The sequence below is a fragment of the Motacilla alba genome, chromosome 7 (genome assembly GCF_015832195.1).
Source record: "Motacilla alba alba isolate MOTALB_02 chromosome 7, Motacilla_alba_V1.0_pri, whole genome shotgun sequence".
Lineage (NCBI taxonomy): Eukaryota > Metazoa > Chordata > Aves > Passeriformes > Motacillidae > Motacilla > Motacilla alba.
The window spans coordinates 8,444,958-8,462,370 of NC_052022.1; the positions used below are offsets into that span (position 1 = coordinate 8,444,958).

The 17,413-nt window shown below is 40.8% G+C and overlaps 1 protein-coding gene across 1 annotated transcript; it reads left to right on the forward strand.

Annotated features, from left to right (window-relative positions):
* The first annotated feature begins 2,897 nt into the window (after positions 1-2,897).
* On the forward strand, positions 2,898-12,143 carry DDX18 (DEAD-box helicase 18). Its single transcript, XM_038143394.1, has 14 exons — positions 2,898-3,099; positions 3,215-3,403; positions 4,389-4,526; positions 5,029-5,164; positions 5,477-5,577; positions 5,675-5,874; positions 5,966-6,080; positions 6,900-7,039; positions 7,235-7,396; positions 8,306-8,458; positions 9,120-9,233; positions 9,668-9,724; positions 10,608-10,785; positions 11,418-12,143. The coding sequence occupies exons 1-14, from the start codon at positions 2,982-2,984 to the stop codon at positions 11,558-11,560; spliced, it is 1,944 nt and encodes a 647-aa protein (XP_037999322.1). The 5' UTR covers positions 2,898-2,981; the 3' UTR covers positions 11,561-12,143.
* Positions 12,144-17,413: the final 5,270 nt, after the last annotated feature.

Here is a 17,413-nt window from a genome sequence, read left to right on the forward strand (position 1 = left end):
GGAGTTGCAGCTGGGCTAATTATCAAAATGAGAGGGCCTAACCTTGACAAGCCACAGCTGTAACTAGTAAGAACAATAGGAGTTATAAAAGAGTGGGTTGGCTTGTTAAGAGGCCACGCCTTAAAACAGGAAGGGAACTGGAGTCCGTTGGTTACCTGGTGAGAGAGGAAGGATGTGCTCGGAGGCGCTGCTCACCAGAAAACACTGAATAGGTATGAAACTTTGCTAAGAAAGAGGTGAGAGCATAAAATTCTTGTTAAATATATGCATATATGACAAGACTACTGAAATCAATGACTACTTCTGTGTTACATTTTAATCAACACAAGTTAGTTTATGGTAAGTAGACACAAATATTCTGAATTTGGCTGTAAGGATGAGTTAACTCTGGGAGATAAAATACTGACATTGGCAGCCCGTTAAAAATATTCACCGTTATTTCATATGGAGTTATTCAGCTCTATAAAGGTTTTAGTCACACAAAACACGTTTCTCTACAAACCTTTCTGCAAGATCATGGGCAGAAAATTTGGGACATTTTGACAACAATTCAATAACCATTTGAGAAAATCCTATTGTTAGTAATGATTGCCTGATAACTCAAGCAATTAGGAATGAGTGTATTGGACAAAAATGACACTTGTACTAGAAGGGATTCATATGCTATCTAAGAAATGCCAAAATTCAGAGAAAAACTATTAACACGAGTAAGTGGTTTAAATTACTGTCTAGACTTGTCACAATAATATCATTATTATCTTTTGAGTCTTCTTTTTTTTTTTTTTTCTGGTGATTTTCCACGATAACAGCTTGAAGAAAAACAAATAGATGCTAAAAGAAGAAAGTTCAAAAACATGTTCTGAAATTTACAGAGAAGCACATTTGTTTGTTGACTCTAAGTAACATGTTTTACAAGATATTGACAGAAAGCAATTTTGGAGCTCCTGATAATTTGCCCCATAAAAAAAAAAATCTGTAATTTCTGAATTCTGATACAGAATGCTTTGACATCTGTGTACACAGATGCAAGACCATCTTTTGTCTATAAAGTTTTCCTTGTGTGCCATGCTGATTGTAGCCAGCAGAGCAGGTCAGTGTGACCTGACATAACTGTTCAGGACAGTTTATCAATGTGGGCCTTGTGCCACACTAATGCAATTTCACAAAGACTTGCCAAGTCAGCAGAACCCAGCATGGACACTGAGGTGAGTTCTTTGTATAAAGGCTTTTACCTGACCAGAGTTTCCAGGTCCTAATTCTTGGCAGAGCTGGGGGTGTGATGACATGTGTGAAAGCAAAAATAGTGATGATCCTGGCACTACTGGTTAAGATGGGAACAGGAAGACCATGCCATGCCCAAAGGATGTGACTTTGTCCTCCCTCAGTGTATTAGTGTCAGCTCCCTGCTGTCCAGCTCTTTATACATTTTATCTGCACAATGACCTCATTCCAGAAAGAAGCACTGCCCGGGTTAAATCTGGATCCAAATAGTAAACTTAGCCACATCCATATAAATCAGTACAGATTAGGAAGAGCAAACCCATGTCTACTTAAAAATACATTCTGCAAATACAATATAAGGTAGCCAGGGAGAAAATAGACACAAAACCTAAATTACACTGAGATGCAGTAAGGAACTTTCACCTGCTTAAAATTAAGCAAGCAAAATTGAGTTCCTTTGGAGTCTGTACCAAAAGCCTTTCTTGCTGAGGATGGATCAGTTTAGTTTCAAATGCAGCTGATGGAAATAGCAATAATCCATTCAACTTATTAAAGCAGTGGCAGACATGTCAGCCAGTCTGGACAGGATGGCATGGTTCACAGTCTGAAGCCCTGGTAAGACAAATTTAATTCTCATCCTGGTGATCCAAACGACCTATGGAAGCCAATAGTTACAGATGGTGAAAAATTACTTTCGTTACTTAATATAGATTAAGTTCCGCAGTTTATTCTGTGTTACAGCAAGGTATCAAGGGCTGAACTCGCTCAGTTTGTAGTCTCAGAAGGCGCTGGTTTCAGGTGGCAAAGCAAATCCCTGCGCTGTCTGTGCCCTCTGCTGTCAGGAAGCAGGCGGTGGGCGCTCTTTGGGGGAACAGGGCAGTGACTCTGCCTCTGTATTTGGCACTGGTGATGCCACACCTCGAGTGCTGTGTCCAGTTCTGTGCCCTCAGTTCCAGGGCACCGAGGGGCTGCAGGGAGTGCAGAGTAAGGCAGTGAGGCTGTGCAAGGGGCTGATGAGCAGCGCTGAGGGAGCTGGGCGTGTTTAGCCTGGAAAAAGGAGCTTCGGGGAGCCCTTCTGCCCTCCAAAATCCCTGACAGGAGGGGCAGCCGGGGGCGAGCCCTGCTCCCAGGCTACAGGACAAGACTACACGGCTTCAAGCTGCACCAGGGGAGGTTTAGGTTGGATATTAGAAAGAATTTCTTCACAAATGGTGATTAATCATTGGAATGAACTGCCCAGGAAGGTGGTGGAATCATCATCCCTGGAGGTGTTTAAGGAAAGCCTGGACGTGGTGCTCAGTGCCACGGGGTGATTTTGGTCGCAGGTTGGACTCGATGATCTCAGAGTTCTTTTCCAACCTAACTAATTCTTTAATTGTGTCTCTTTCTCCCGCTGAACACATGTAACCATGCGTGGAGGCAGCACCACCGGGCAGACGGGTGTTGTGAGGCGGGCGGGGGGGTCTGTGTGGGATACGGCGAGCCCCCTCCTCAGGGAAACCCGGGGCGTGTTCCGTGTCGGCGGCTGAGAACGGGACCGGCAGCGGGACCGGGATTGGGGCGGGAACCGAGGCCGGGATTGGGGCGGGAACCGAGTCAGTGAGCGGGCAGGGATCGGGGCCGGCCTCCGCGCGGCGCTGCCTCCGCCGGGCCCCCAGAGGGCGCTGCCCGGTGCCCGTGAGGCCCCGCGGGCGGCGGTTCCGGCGGGTCGGGTCGCGGCCTCCCCACGTGTGCCGGAGCGCGGGGTTCCCGCTGCCGCGATGTCGGTGCCGGCTGCTGCCAGCAACCTGCCCATGCGGCTGCTCCGCAGGAAGATCCACAAGCGCAACCTGAAGCTGCGGCAGCGCAACCTGAAGCTGCGGGCGGCCCAGGGGGCAGGTACGGGCGGGCGGCGCCGCGGAGCCTCTCCCCGGCTGAGCGCCGGCGGAGCCGTGACTAACTTTGTGTTCTCTTCCCTCTCTCTCCTCCTTCTGTCTCCGTCTCCGCCGTGCAGTGCCCTCGCCGAGCGAGGCGGCTTCTCAGGGAGCCCCGGAGGAGGAGGAGGTGGAGGAGGCGGCGGTGCCAGAGGAGGGTGCAGCGGCCGAGGAGGGCGCGGAGCCTGCGGACGCAGCCGGACCCCGCAGCGGGGAAAAGAAGAAAAAGAAGAAGAAGAAGAGAAAAGCGGTGGCCAACGGAGGAGATGGTGCGTGTTCTTAGCGAAGACAGCGTGTCTCCCAGGGCTGAGTTAGTCTGGGAGACCCCACAAGCGCCTCCTTAGGGTTCCCGCGGCGTCGGGGAGTTTGAAATGCCATGTGCCGGTCAGGTGTGCGCTATAAAGTCCCCTGAGCTCTAAAGATTTACATGTTTCATTCCAGCTACGATATTTGAATTCTTAATTCATACTAGTAGCTAATTTATTTGTTCTATAGGATTGTGTTTTGTAACGTTGACTGGCTGTTTTGCCTGTTTGTTATTCAAATACATGCCCTGTGTTTCAGGCTCTGGTAGATGAGTGCTCTCTGTACTTGGCTGTGCAGCCAGTACAGCTTTTTAGCAATATGTCCAGCCTTTGGCAACGTTTATATATCATGAAACTGAAGTATACTGGAAAACTAGCAAAAAACCTGAAAAAGCACCACACAAATATTGCTAGGTTTGCATATGTTTTTATATGCACAGATTTATAGATACATATCTAGACATATATGAAGAATAGAAGCTTTCAAAATGTATTTGATTTTTGGGACCTGCATCATGGTTATGCCAATGAAGAGATGCTTTCATCTCTGAAGATTCACGTAGCTAAAATGCAGCTTCTCACATATCCTGAGCACAGAGGGTGTAGAAAATTTGGTGTCTGCATTGCCGACATGAAGGACTTTTCTTACCTGTTTAAGGACAATTTTTCTTGCTTCCACACGAGATGTCATATGATATATGTCAAGCTACACTGTTTCACTGTGGAAAGTGGGCTGTGTGGAAGAAACTTGAGGAATTTTTGCTCTGTGTCTTAGAAAATTCTATAGAAACCTTGTCTCTCCTCCAGCCCCCTTCCACTCCATGGAAAATCGTGATCTTTGTACATGGTTTACAGACTAAAGGAAATTCAGTCTGCGGAACAGCTTTTCATGATAACCATGACCTTTGTATTTCTAACTGACTTGTCTTCTGTAAAAATAACACTCCAGATACAGAAACCAAAAAAGCGAAAACAGAAGAAGATGAATCTGCAGAGGTCGAAAATGGAGATAAGCAGGACTCTGGAGAGAAAGAAGTGGAAGAGGAGGAGGAGGATGAAGTGCCCAGTTTGCCACTAGGTGTAACAGGTATCTTGTGTTCTCTTTTTCATGCACAGGCAAAATCCCAACGTCTGACACTTCCCTTCCAGAGCAAGTTGCAGGTTTCAAGTGAGCTTTGTGAGTCAGGTGTTTGGATATATGATGTGACACTGGCAGCTCTACAGCTCGCACCCGCTTGCTGTTCTTGGAAATTTGCATTATATACACATCTGTTGGTCCTACAATTGTGAAGGTGGTTTTTAAACCTATATACACATATGCTTATCTGTAAAGGAAGAAGTCCATGAAGAGCAAGCTGGAGGTGTAGAACTAGTAAATCTTCATTTTTATTAACTCTCTGTAGTTTTCTTATGAACTCATTAATACAGAGTATTTTGCCAGTGTCTTTGGATTTTGTGGTAGAATGCAATAAGAAGAAGTCCTTTGATTTTTTTTTTCCCTATAGATCAGTTTGAAGTGGTTAATATCAGATGGTAGAAAAAATAGATAAAATAAGTTTAAATATTTTTCATTTTACCCCTCACTTCAGGTGCTTTTGAAGACAATTCCTTTGCTTCTCTGGCTGGTTCTGTCAGTGAGAATACATTGAAAGGCATAAACGACATGGGGTTTACACACATGACCGAAATTCAACATAAAAGTATTAAGCCTCTTCTGGAAGGCAGGTAAGAAATAGGGCTTTTTAGTCACTCTGATGACCCCAGATGTTTTGTAAATTTTCCTGGCAAGCTACATACATGAATCATAAAATCAAATCGTGGTATCATTAAGGTTGGAAAAGACCTCTGTGATCGTTGAGGCCAGCCTTTCACTGGCTGATTGCTGTGACTGGTCTCTGCCAGCAAGCTCCTAGTACCAACTCCACTGGTCTTCTTTAAGCCACGTTAGTTTTTTACATTGTCAGCATGGATCAGAGTGAGATTGCTCTTCTCTTGCTATGGTCAACTAAATACTTCTTTTTCTATTGCTGCTTCCAGGGATATTTTAGCAGCTGCAAAAACAGGCAGTGGAAAAACACTTGCATTTCTCATTCCTGCAGTAGAGCTCATCTACAAGCTGAAATTCATGCCTAGGAATGGTAAGGCTCTTCATTTCACAGCTGAATTTTACTGCAAAGTAGCCGTTTAAGGGGTTGGATGAGTTGTAACTGACTCTCTGGTTGATGTATTTTTTAGGAACTGGTGTTATTATTCTTTCTCCCACTCGAGAGCTGGCTATGCAAACCTATGGAGTTCTTAAGGAACTTATGAATCATCACGTTCATACCTATGGTCTGATTATGGGGGGCAGTAACAGATCAGCAGAAGCACAGAAGCTTGGAAATGGAATCAACATCATTGTAGCCACACCAGGAAGACTGCTGGATCATATGCAGGTAGATGCAAGATTGATGTCTAATCTGGTTGCTTGTTGAAACATGATAAAATTCCTTTCCCTGTCTGACTGTGAGTTTGTTATTCTTCTAGAACACTCCAGGTTTTATGTACAAGAACTTGCAGTGTTTGGTAATTGATGAGGCAGACCGAATCTTGGAGGTTGGATTTGAAGAAGAAATGAAACAGATCATAAAACTTTTACCAAGTAAGAAAAAAGAAATCGATCTTTCCTGAAAATCACTAGGCTAACATTATGTCTTCTTTCTGACTCTATTAAAGGAGATGTTATTAATTTTTATAGTTCTGTAAATGAACTTGATAGTGGTTTTCTTGCTCGATCCTTTTTTTTTTGCTAGCTAGTATGTATTACTTATTCAACATCATTTATCTGAAGAACAGTTTTCAAATGCTCTTCAGAGATACAATTCTGTTCATATAAAATCCTTTTAGTTCAATGTTTCAATTTTCTCATTCATTTTCCTCTGCGTGTTTATTTCCTGCAATTCATTATTTCCTAATAAGGTTTAAATTCAAGGAAAAAGGGCTTCTGACTTGCAGTTCGATCTTTTTTGATACCTCCAATACCAGTATCTTGAAGAAGTTTAAGTATTTACCGTAAATTTTTCTTTTCCTAATTTTCATTTAACTATTCCTTGTAATTGATGTATTAAACACAATTTGAATTGTTTTTTTAAACAAAAGTATTCCTGGAAATGAATTTCAAATTAGAAGATGGATCTTGGTTTTGTTTTGTGTCTGAATTGGATTGCAAATGATTATTAACATTTTTACAGAGAAAGAACACTGTGTTTTGATAGCAGTTAGGATTTTGGGGGTGGGGACAGCTGAAATAAACACGGTGTACACCCCATAATACAACTACACCTCTTTCTGTGTCAGTAGCAGTATGGTTGAATTAGAATTTAGTTGGAAGATTTGCCCAGGGAAGTTTGCAGTTAATTTTACAAAATTGCTATTTGAATTCTTCTTTAAAAAGTGAGGCTGTCTTTCAAATGTTTTCCAGAGCGCAGACAGACGATGCTTTTTTCTGCCACACAAACCAGAAAGGTCGAAGATCTGGCCAAGATTTCTCTGAAGAAAGAGCCACTGTATGTTGGGGTTGATGATAACAAGGAGACAGCAACTGTAGATGGTCTGGAACAGGTAAGACAAACATTAGTGGGAGGGTTGAGATCTCTGAACACACCGAGCCCTATGGTTTTTACCTGGGATGCTTCAGATGTATAACTGTTTGGTGAGGTTTTTTCACAAAGAAGCCCTTCCCTGATGTAATTGTGTTCCTAAGCCACAAGTTTGCTCCTTTCTACTTTTATTTAACAATGTTTAAAATTTTTGCAGGGTTATGTGGTCTGTCCATCTGAAAAAAGATTCCTGTTGCTCTTCACATTCCTCAAGAAGAACCGGAAGAAGAAACTGATGGTATTTTTTTCTTCATGTATGTCAGTGAAGTACCACTATGAATTACTCAACTACATTGATCTGCCTGTTTTGGCCATTCATGTAAGTATCTTATTCATTGATTTATTTGGAGCTATTCTGATAACACCTGTAAACTCTTGATAGCTTTACATTTGCCTGGTTTGTTTCAGTCCAGTTTCTCATAAACAGACAGCCTGCTCACAAAACTGATGATGGTCTTGATTAGTCTGTAGAGGAAGGAGATAAAACAAAGACTATATAATAATGCTTCAGTAATCAGACTTGGTATTTTTTGAACCAGTGCTGAACACTGATACTAATTTATGCTCTCTGTGTAGCAGCATTTCTGTTTTCTTCCAAGAAGTTTCCTTTCACAAGAACTGAAATTCAGTATGTGGAGAGAATTTCTTGTCAGAGAAGTCCAGAGTCTGATGCCTGAAGTGTTTGATGCTTTTTCTAAGGCCTGGGTGATGTTTGGATTTACTATGCCAATTCTTAGCATTTGGATGAGCATTGTAAATTTTTTGTCAAAACCAGAAAATGCACAGTTTAGAACAAAGAATTGACTGAAAGTCTGTGAAACAGTTGCAACTAATCACAAATGTCCTTTTTTTTTTTTTTGTCTGGGGGGGAAATGTGTTGCTATTCTTTGATAGAACTGTGACAAGTGTCGGTTTGGTTTGGCTGTTTACTTTTATAACCTGTAATCTGTCTAACATATTGCCAGACTTGCAAATGTCCTTTTTCTGAGCTTGAAGCATGTGTGTTGTGCTCATGAGAAGAATGTTTATGCAATTTTTAATGTTTTGGGAGATACATTGTAACTTCTGAGGGATGCTGCTTCTTGTAACCTTGTGTGGTTTGTGTTTTTCTTTGTTTCTTCACTGCAGAATGGTCCTGCTTGGTCTGTACAAAACCATGATTTGGAAAGATGCCTCAAATTTCTTTTCTAGTTGATAATTCATCCCCGCTGTGTTTGTTTCCTTCCAGGGCAAGCAGAAACAGACCAAACGTACTACAACGTTTTTCCAGTTCTGTAATGCAGAGTCTGGGATACTGCTGTGCACTGACGTGGCTGCCAGAGGATTGGACATTCCTGAGGTTGACTGGATTGTCCAATATGACCCTCCAGATGATCCAAAGGTACGTTAAGGAAATAGACAAGTGTCACAGCAAGAAATCAAATTCTGACTACAAACTTAGTTGCAGAGAAGAGCTGAAACTGCTGCTTGAAGGAGGGCAGGATTCAGCCATGGTCATATCCAGCTGTTGGTTTCCTTCACTGCCCCTCACCAGCTCCTAGGAATTGCTGCTCCTAGCCAAGACCTTGGTTGTCTTCTTAATAAGTGCATTTTAAAATATTGTTTGTGCTGTGAAAATAAAATCTAACCAGGTAAACAACCAAACACTTCTCAAGAGGAGTGTGAATTTACATATGCATCCTTGAGCTTTTCTAGTTGAAATTTGCTTTTTGTTTAAAGATAATATTCTTACTTGAATAAAAGTCTACTGTAAACAAGGGAAATTCAAAAATCTCTAAAATCAAGGTTTAATTTTCAGTTACTCTGGACTAAGATTTTTTTTCTTCAGTAAAAGATAGAGTGCTTTAGTCAGGGTCTCTGTCTTAGCCTAATGTTGCTTTGCACCTTCAGCATTTGTTTTCCCTTATCCATGCGTCAGTGCCAAGAAATAGTCATTACCACATAGTGAATGATGTATTACATTATATTGAGGTTAACTTTGGTGTAATTTTTGTTGATGATTAAGATTGCCTGACCTTGTTGTCTGTTTCTCTTTCCCAAAGGAATATATCCATCGTGTTGGTAGGACTGCCAGAGGAATAAATGGTAGAGGACATGCTCTGCTCATCTTACGACCAGAAGAACTGGGCTTCCTTCGTTATCTGAAACAAGCCAGGGTAAACTTCTGTCCAGTTTTTAAAGGCAAAACTTTGGTTTGGTTTGGTTTGGTTTTTCAATGAACACTCTCATGTTGTTTAATTCAGAAAGAAGATCAGTCTTCTTTTAAAGGTAATCATTTTAACAGAACTGCACAGAGCTGCTTGGTTGCTCTCCTTTTGGACTTGTTTTGTGACTTTAATTAAAAAGTGATTTAACTTCTAAAGCAAAAGTGGTAAAAAATGGTGTCATACTGAGTGTCTCTATTACTCTGGCTTAAAGGAAGTGATAATACTGTCATATTGATGTAAAGGCACTTTCCAGATACAGCTGTGGTATTAAAAAATCTGTTATCTAGCTGATTGTTTTCTATTTGTCCTTGTTCTTAAACACATTCACTATATTTACACAGTGTAAACAATGTTGATACTTCATTTCTTCTTTTGTTTTAAAGGTACCACTAAGTGAATTTGAATTTTCTTGGTCAAAAATATCAGACATCCAGTCTCAGGTATGACATGTTTTTACACTTCGGCTACTTTGAATATCTTTATTATAATTTGCATGGAGAATGTTGCGGTCTATAATGACTGCAAATCAAAAATATGTGTGCTTCTTAAGGAATATGAGTATATAAGCCCGTGTGTATTTTTAATTATCTGGTGTTAAGAAAGCTCAACATCAGCTAAAATTCTTTTGTGCTCCTGTGCTACCAAAATAGCCAAGGAACACAGAGTTGAGGGGACTGGCATAGATAATTCTGAAGATGTGAGTTTCTGTTGTTGATTACTTTTGTGAATCATTCTTTTGATAAGAGTCCTGTAAAGTTTCTTTGCAGTAACTTGAATTTAAGCTTGCAAGTACAGGATGCAGTGGAGACAGTCCTTACAGAGAGAGGTTCCTAATTAAGGGTAATCAGGAAGAAGTGGTGCCTAATGTAGCTTATTTTTAGAATGCTGAGTTAATGTACTTTTACCATCAAATGAAACACTGGGAGCTATTGAGTATTAGGAACTTGGCCCACATCAGGTAAAATGATAGTTTACCCTGGTGTATATTCATTTTTGGTTTAGAATTAATACTGCTGATTTCACAGTGCATTGGTACCATAATAGATCAGACTGCATGGAATCACACAGTTAGATGTCAGGCTGGCAGTTCTCATACACATGGTTTCCTGGTGTGGCTGTAGGTGTATTGTCCTTGATTAACTTCTTTGGGACAACCCAGTGTAATATTTCTGTAAGTTTTCATACTGCTGAGGCTTTGTACTCTAAGTCAGCATCAGGATTTTTTGTCCCTCTGCTTGTTTATAAAAGCATTTTTACACCTGTGTAATGTATAGACTTTTAACAGCTATAGTGTCTCTCATGGTTTTATTTTCCCCTCACCAGCTGGAAAAACTGATAGAGAAGAACTACTTCCTTCACAAGTCAGCCCAGGAGGCTTACAAAGCTTACATCAGAGCTTACGACTCCCATTCTCTGAAGCAGATCTATGATGTCAATAACTTGGATCTTCCCAAAGTCTGCCTTTCGTTTGGTTTTAAAGTTCCTCCATTTGTTGACCTCAGTATCCTTTCACTGCAGTGTTTCAAAGCTGAGTTTCTGTGTTATAAATGTTTGGTGCAGCTTGCTGAATTCCTGTGGTACCTCAAGTTCTGCTGTTTTGTTGTTGGGGTTGGAGTTTTTCTGCTAATAATCATAAAAATGTTTCATGCTCCAACAGTACTTTATCAAAGAAAATGTAAATATTAACTGCAAAAATGCCTACAAACATCTCTTTTAGCACATGTCCGTGCTGTACAGGGTTTAGTTGCTGTTGGGCAGATTCTGGAATGCATCCATGTTCCAAAGTCTTGTTCTCCTCCATGCAAAATTATTTTCATTGAAATGTACTTGCTTAAGTTTCTTAGTCATGGAATATTGGCACAGAGGGGCAAGAGCAGGAACTGGGAGACAGTATCTAAATTACTGTCAAAGCTAACAGTGGATGGAATTTGAAGCAGTAGGACATTGGATAGCTTAATTGGACAGCTGGAGGAGTAGTTAGAACCACAGGCACAAAGTTCTGGCTTTCTCTGTAATAAGGCACCTCAACTTTTTCTCTTTTTTTTTTTTTCTCACATCAGTAACCCTTAGTAAACACAAAATGCACTGTTTCAAATTACTCCTTTTTAAGTTCTTTAACCAATGAAACTTCAGATGTTAACAGCAACCATGGCAGAAGATTACAGAAAAGAGGTGGAGGTGGGGGATTTGGCTACCAGAAATCAAAGAACGTCCACAAAGCAAAAATCTTCAAACACATCAGCAAGAAATCTGACAATCGGCAGTTTTCTCGTTAGCTCTGGCCATTAAAATGCCTTGGAGTAGCCTACCTTCATCAAAACCATCTGGCAGTTACTTCCAATTTAAACAGCTCCTTTCTCATTTTTAGGTCTCTTTAAGGATTTTTTCTCTTTTCTGGGAACATCTTTTATTTTTCACTTCAGGAAGACTCTTCAGAACTGTGGCTAAAGGAGAATACTGCCAGCGAATTTTGCCATACTGGTCGTAAGGAAGAAGATAATTTAAATTACCTGAAGTCAATATGGAGATTTTATTAAAGAAAAGGAGAATACCTTTAGGTTTTATAGAAGAATTTGCTTTACATTTACCCTTCTTTCTATGCATACCTCTGAAAATTTTTAGAGTGGACAGCGTAAAGACATTGTGAGATAAAAGGTTTTGCTCACGTGAATCATTGCAAGGGATTTTAATGCTACAGAACTCTGCTTTGGCCACCAAATATGCTGAAGAATATAGGAAGATTCCTTTAGAACTGAACCATGGATGAATAATTAAGGCTGTAGGAGCTTGTGAATGATTTCAGACATGGTATCTGTATAACAAGTATAGTGTCCAAAATAAAACAAATCTCTTACATCAGTTCTGGTACATAATTAATACTGGTTAAATGTGATATAATGGTAACACTATACTGAAATATTTGGATTTCCTTCATGTCCGGTTTAAATCTGAATCTGTTACTCTGGGGACATCTAGTGTACACAGCAAAGAATTAAGGAAAACAGATTACATAAATTAAAGCACTCAACGTAGGTATTTTTTAAAGATGCTTCTTAACTTTGATGCAGTGAGAAGTTCTGCAGTTGTATCTTGTAAATGACAAAAGTGAATTGCTTTCAAGTCTTAGTATATCAGATCAGCAATGAGCAAAGTCAAAGGTACTGCCACAGGACTGGGGGGGTGGAGAGACTCACTAAGTGAAAAGGTGAAATGGGGTATAAATATACTGGAAGGGTATTTTGAAGGAGGAATATAAAAAACTGAAATGGAAGAGGGTGGAATACACATTGCAGACAGGAAAAAATGTGTAGGCTTCAGTACAAGAATACACAAGTTGGGTAAAAGAGAAAGTGTATTACACATATTATTTCCATCTCTCAGTCATTGTAGCAGTAGGTGACTGCTCTTATGAGGCTACAGTGGTGGTGAGAAGTGTTTAAAAAGTGTTGAAGTGCCAAGGAAGGACTAAAATGTCACAAAATCCAGAAATGTGGCCCATCTGTGATTACAGTAAAACAGCTTTTAATTTGCATTTAAAATGTAACCCAGGAGCAGTTACAAATGCAAAAGCATAAGTAGTTATTCCAATATCAATTGGACTGTTAGGTCTTTGGAGGTAGCATGTCAGATTTAAAACTGATACATGCATTGAAGTATTTTTTTAAAAATCAGTAGACTTTCTTTTCATCCTTGGGGAAAGCAGATGGCGAGAAATAAATAGGACCATTCTGTTTCTAGTGCCTCTGCCATTCAGAACTGAGCATTGTCTGGTTTTCCCTCTTATGAAATGGCTGACTATAGAGCCTAATGGGCTTTTAAGATTTTTAATATCAAAATAATTTTGTTACTAGAATTTGAATGTCTTGTGCTTCTAAGCTTGCAATGAAACAGCAAAATCTTCTCTGAAGTGTAAGCAGTGCTAAATATGACACCTGTCTCATTGAGTTCTAATCTTTGATTCTGGGTTTTCTTAAAAATTTATAAATAATAGATATTAAAGAAGTTTTCATGTCTTTATTAGTAGCACATCTTAGGAATTCTCTCTGCGATCTACATCATCACACAGTTTAAGGCTTCTGTTTATATCTGCCAGCTGTGCAATTACTGTATGGGAATTATCTTTCATTAAAGCAAAAGAAACGCTGAGGGACTCATTAGATGAGCTGCAAAATTAATTACTGGGAAAGAGATGTAAGCAAAGCTGCAGTAAACCACTGTGAAGATCAGAGTGTGGTTATGTGGGTGCAAGCAGTGGCTGCAGTAGTGTGGAGTATTGGTTTGGAACAGGAAAAACTTGGGTTGTGGAGTCAGTGACCAGCTGTCTGACCACCCCAGGGCCAGAACTGGTTGGGCTTCAAAGGACATCAAGATTCTGCCCATTCTAAAGTCTGATACATGGAAAACTGATGAAGAGCCTGCACAACTCCTCCCTGGATACTTGGGTTGTATTTGCCTAATTTTCTAACACAAAGAAATCTGAAACAAACTTCTGTAGGATATGGAAGGACTGGGTGGTATTGCTCTAGAGTAATAGTAACTTACACTGAAGAAAAAAGAAGTTAACACTGTTCCTTAAACATAGAGGTGTAATGGCTCCACCCTGCCTGTAGTAGCTACAAAGTCAGCTCTAATTTCCTGATTAAGCAGAACAGAAATTCATGAGCTGAGACTAAGTGGGAATCAAAAGCTTCCTGTCTTGTGCAGATGCAATTACCTTTAGCTTTGTTTATGAAATTGTAAATGACAAATAGTTTCTGATGAAATGTCTGTGTATTGGGCAGCATCTATTCCACCGTGGTATTGCCAGAAGTGCAAAAGATTGTCAAACTGGAATTCTAAGGTTTCCTTTGCAGCTCCCCTGTTATCAATCTTGTGAGCAGTTAATAGACCTCAGCCATCAGGCTCTCAAGGTTTGTCTCCTAACAGTGACCAATCGCTTGGGGACTAATATCATGTGCCTTGAGAAATTGCTTTCTTCCTCTGAGAACCTTGACAAAGAAATTGGACTTTTTAAACCACTTAAGGGGGTGATCAAAACTGCCCTGCTTGAACTGGGAGATGTTTTTGACAGTTCTTGGAAGAGGCCCATAAAGGAGCACTCTGCCACCGAGTTACTGCTCATAATTGTGAAAAATCTTGTCATGACCCGAGTTTCCTGTGCCATAAGCTGCTGAGTTACAGACAAGCACAATGCTGGTCAAAAGGTGTTGCCATCAAATTTTTCAGGGTGCATGTCACAGGTGGAAGGCACCTTTATTGACATGGTAGAGCAAGAGTGGTTGAGAACTGAGTAAGATATCTGCTGAGGTCTGCTGTAAATAAGAAGTATGTTTATATTTTGGCAGTAATCAGCCTTCTGTTTATGTATGACTTGACGACTCAGTTAAAGTAAGCTACCAAAGCTCTGATGATTTGCTTTCAAGCCAGTGACTTGAGGCTCAGGGAAAGGAACTCACAGGAAGGGTGAAAAGGGCTATGTGATTTTTAAAAATGATATTCTAGTGGAGGTCCCACTGTGAAGGAAGACATGGTGCTGACAGGATACTGCACAGGTCTGTGACATTCGGTTTTAGTTCTACCACTGCCCTGCTCAGGAGATCATTGTCCAGTCACTTCAAGTGCCCAAAACTTAGAAGGTATTTTACAGAGCCCTGGAAACAGCCAGAAAAGAGCCAGTTATTAGCCCTTGAAAGGTGGGTCAGCTGTTGGGTTTGGGTTTTTAATTTTTTTTTCAAATTAAAGTAATGCTGAAAGAAGCCTGTAATCAAGGGGCTAAGCATACAGAATAAAGTCTATCACTGCTCCTGGCTTTTGCTCTATTAGCTTGATTTTCTCAGGAAAAATTTTAGCTGACAGGAGAATTCATGCAATGCTTACTGAGGCTTTTGTTTGTGCAATGCTTTTAGATTTATAGAAGGTGTTGAGCCGTGACAATAAGAATCCAGCCTCTTGAGCTGGAATGCTCTGAGCTGCTAAAAAATCTGCTGGCTTGCATCAAAGTCGTAAATACCATGATAATGCTTCTGTCAAATCTCTTTATTGCACAGCCACGTGGGGAAGAGATCACTTTTGGTTTTTCCTCTTAGCCACCACAATAAACTTTTGATATGGAGTTGTGAGGAGAGGTAGAGGAAAGATGCCATTAGAAGAAGGGAAGACAAATGGAAAATCTGGGTCCTGTCTAGAAACACATTCACTTTGCTATATGGGTGTCATCTAGTTTAAGAACTGCATTCACTTTTCAAAAAAAAAATCCCCAAAACCTTAGCATACTCCTCAATAGCAGTCCATCTTCCCAGACGCTTTTGTAAGCTGCAACACTGAAAAACATAACCATCTACTATTTTTTCCCAGTTGGTCAGAATTTAAAGAAAAAAAAAGGGGGGGGGGAATTGCAGGCTGTGCAAAATCTTGTATAACAGTCACAAAATTCCAAACTCTCCTCTCTATTCTGGCTGTCAGCTAAAGATGTTGAGACACCCACGGCTTTCTGGGCTCCTCCATGAATGGTTGCAATCACCTTTGAATGTTTTTATTATTAATAAAATCAATACTACCTGGCATCTATGTGACATCTAGATTCTCCATCCCATTTTCAATCGTGAAAGTATGGATCAGCTGGTAAAGGACTTTGGAAGGTTTGTTTTTTGTCTTGAGCTGAAATGTTCTGTATATTTCTCAAATTAATTGCAGGATTTATATAACTGACTTTTCTTAAAAATGCTTTAGAAAGGAGGCTGATTTTCTACTAAAGAGGATGGAATAAAAACTGCATCTGCTAGAAGCTTTTTTAGCACTTTTGAATCTAAAACCAAAAATGGAAAATATGTAAAGAGTCAAGTTCAGTGTAGTCCCTTTATAATGGTCTAAAAATAATCTGCCTCTAATGGATAAAAACAAACTTTTGGAAAATGTAACATTAAATTTTATATATTTGCTATAAAAATACTGCATCACTTCACAAAATGGGCTGGAATTCTGTAATCTCTGGATGAATCATCACCCTCCAGAGCTGTTACTAAGCTGCGTGCTGTCCTTGGAAGTGCTTGGAAATGGTGCTGTGACAATGCTGGTCTGGGCAGCTGCTCCCTGGGGAGGACAGACACCTCCTAAGCACAGCTGAGCAAAGGGGAGCTTGGACACAAATTACAAGGATGCAGGGAGGGTTAAGCCAAGTCAAGAACTTTCAGACTGACAGAAAGAAATAGTATAACAAGATGGAGTCTGAAAAGATTCAGTTAAAGAGAGTCCTGAAGTGATGTTTGGTGAAGTGATGAGGACTAGGAAATCTGTTTTGCAATTCCTCACCTCTGTCAGAAGTCCTTTTCTCATCAATTCTCAGGTCAACAGGGAAAAATGAGAACAGATGCAAAGGAAGATGTGAAGTATTTAGACTTATAAGAGATTGCTATTGTTCACCCTTTTGTGTTTTGCATCCCTCAGACTTCTCAAAAGCGCCACAAAGCACCAAATATCCATATGGAAAGATGACATTCCCTTGAATTCACTGTTGATTCTATTGTCTGTCTCCAAGCCCTTGGTCACATATTTGATTGCTTATTTTAAGAGTAATGAAATGGTTGGTGGGAGCACTGAGGGAACATGTCAGGAAAGGGCTGTGAAGAGAAGAGGGTGTCCCATAGCCTCATGGGGTCCATGGGGAGAAGGGGGTGTTTTGTCACCACCTGGGTCTGTGGGGACACAGACTATTGCTGTCAGCCGTGGTGAGGCCACATCTGACCACTGTGTCCAAATCAGGGCTCCTCCGTACAAGAAAAGAGCTACTGGACAGAGTCCAGCAGAGGCCACAAAGGTCATGGAGGGGTCTGGAGCATTTCTCTTATGAGGGGAGACTGCGAGAGATGAGCCTGTTTAGTCTGGAGAAGGCAAGACAGAGAGGGCATCTCATTGATGCACATTAAGATCTCAAAGGCAGGTGCCAAGAGGACGGTGCCGGACTGTTTTCAGTGTCGCCCTGCGACAGGACAAGGAGTAATGGCCATAAAACACAAGAAGTCTAAGCTCTTCACACTGAGGATGGCAGCACACTAAAAGCTGCCCAGGGAGAGCGTGGAGTCTCCCTCTCCGGAGACATTCCAAACCCACCTGGACGTGTTCCTGGGACACCT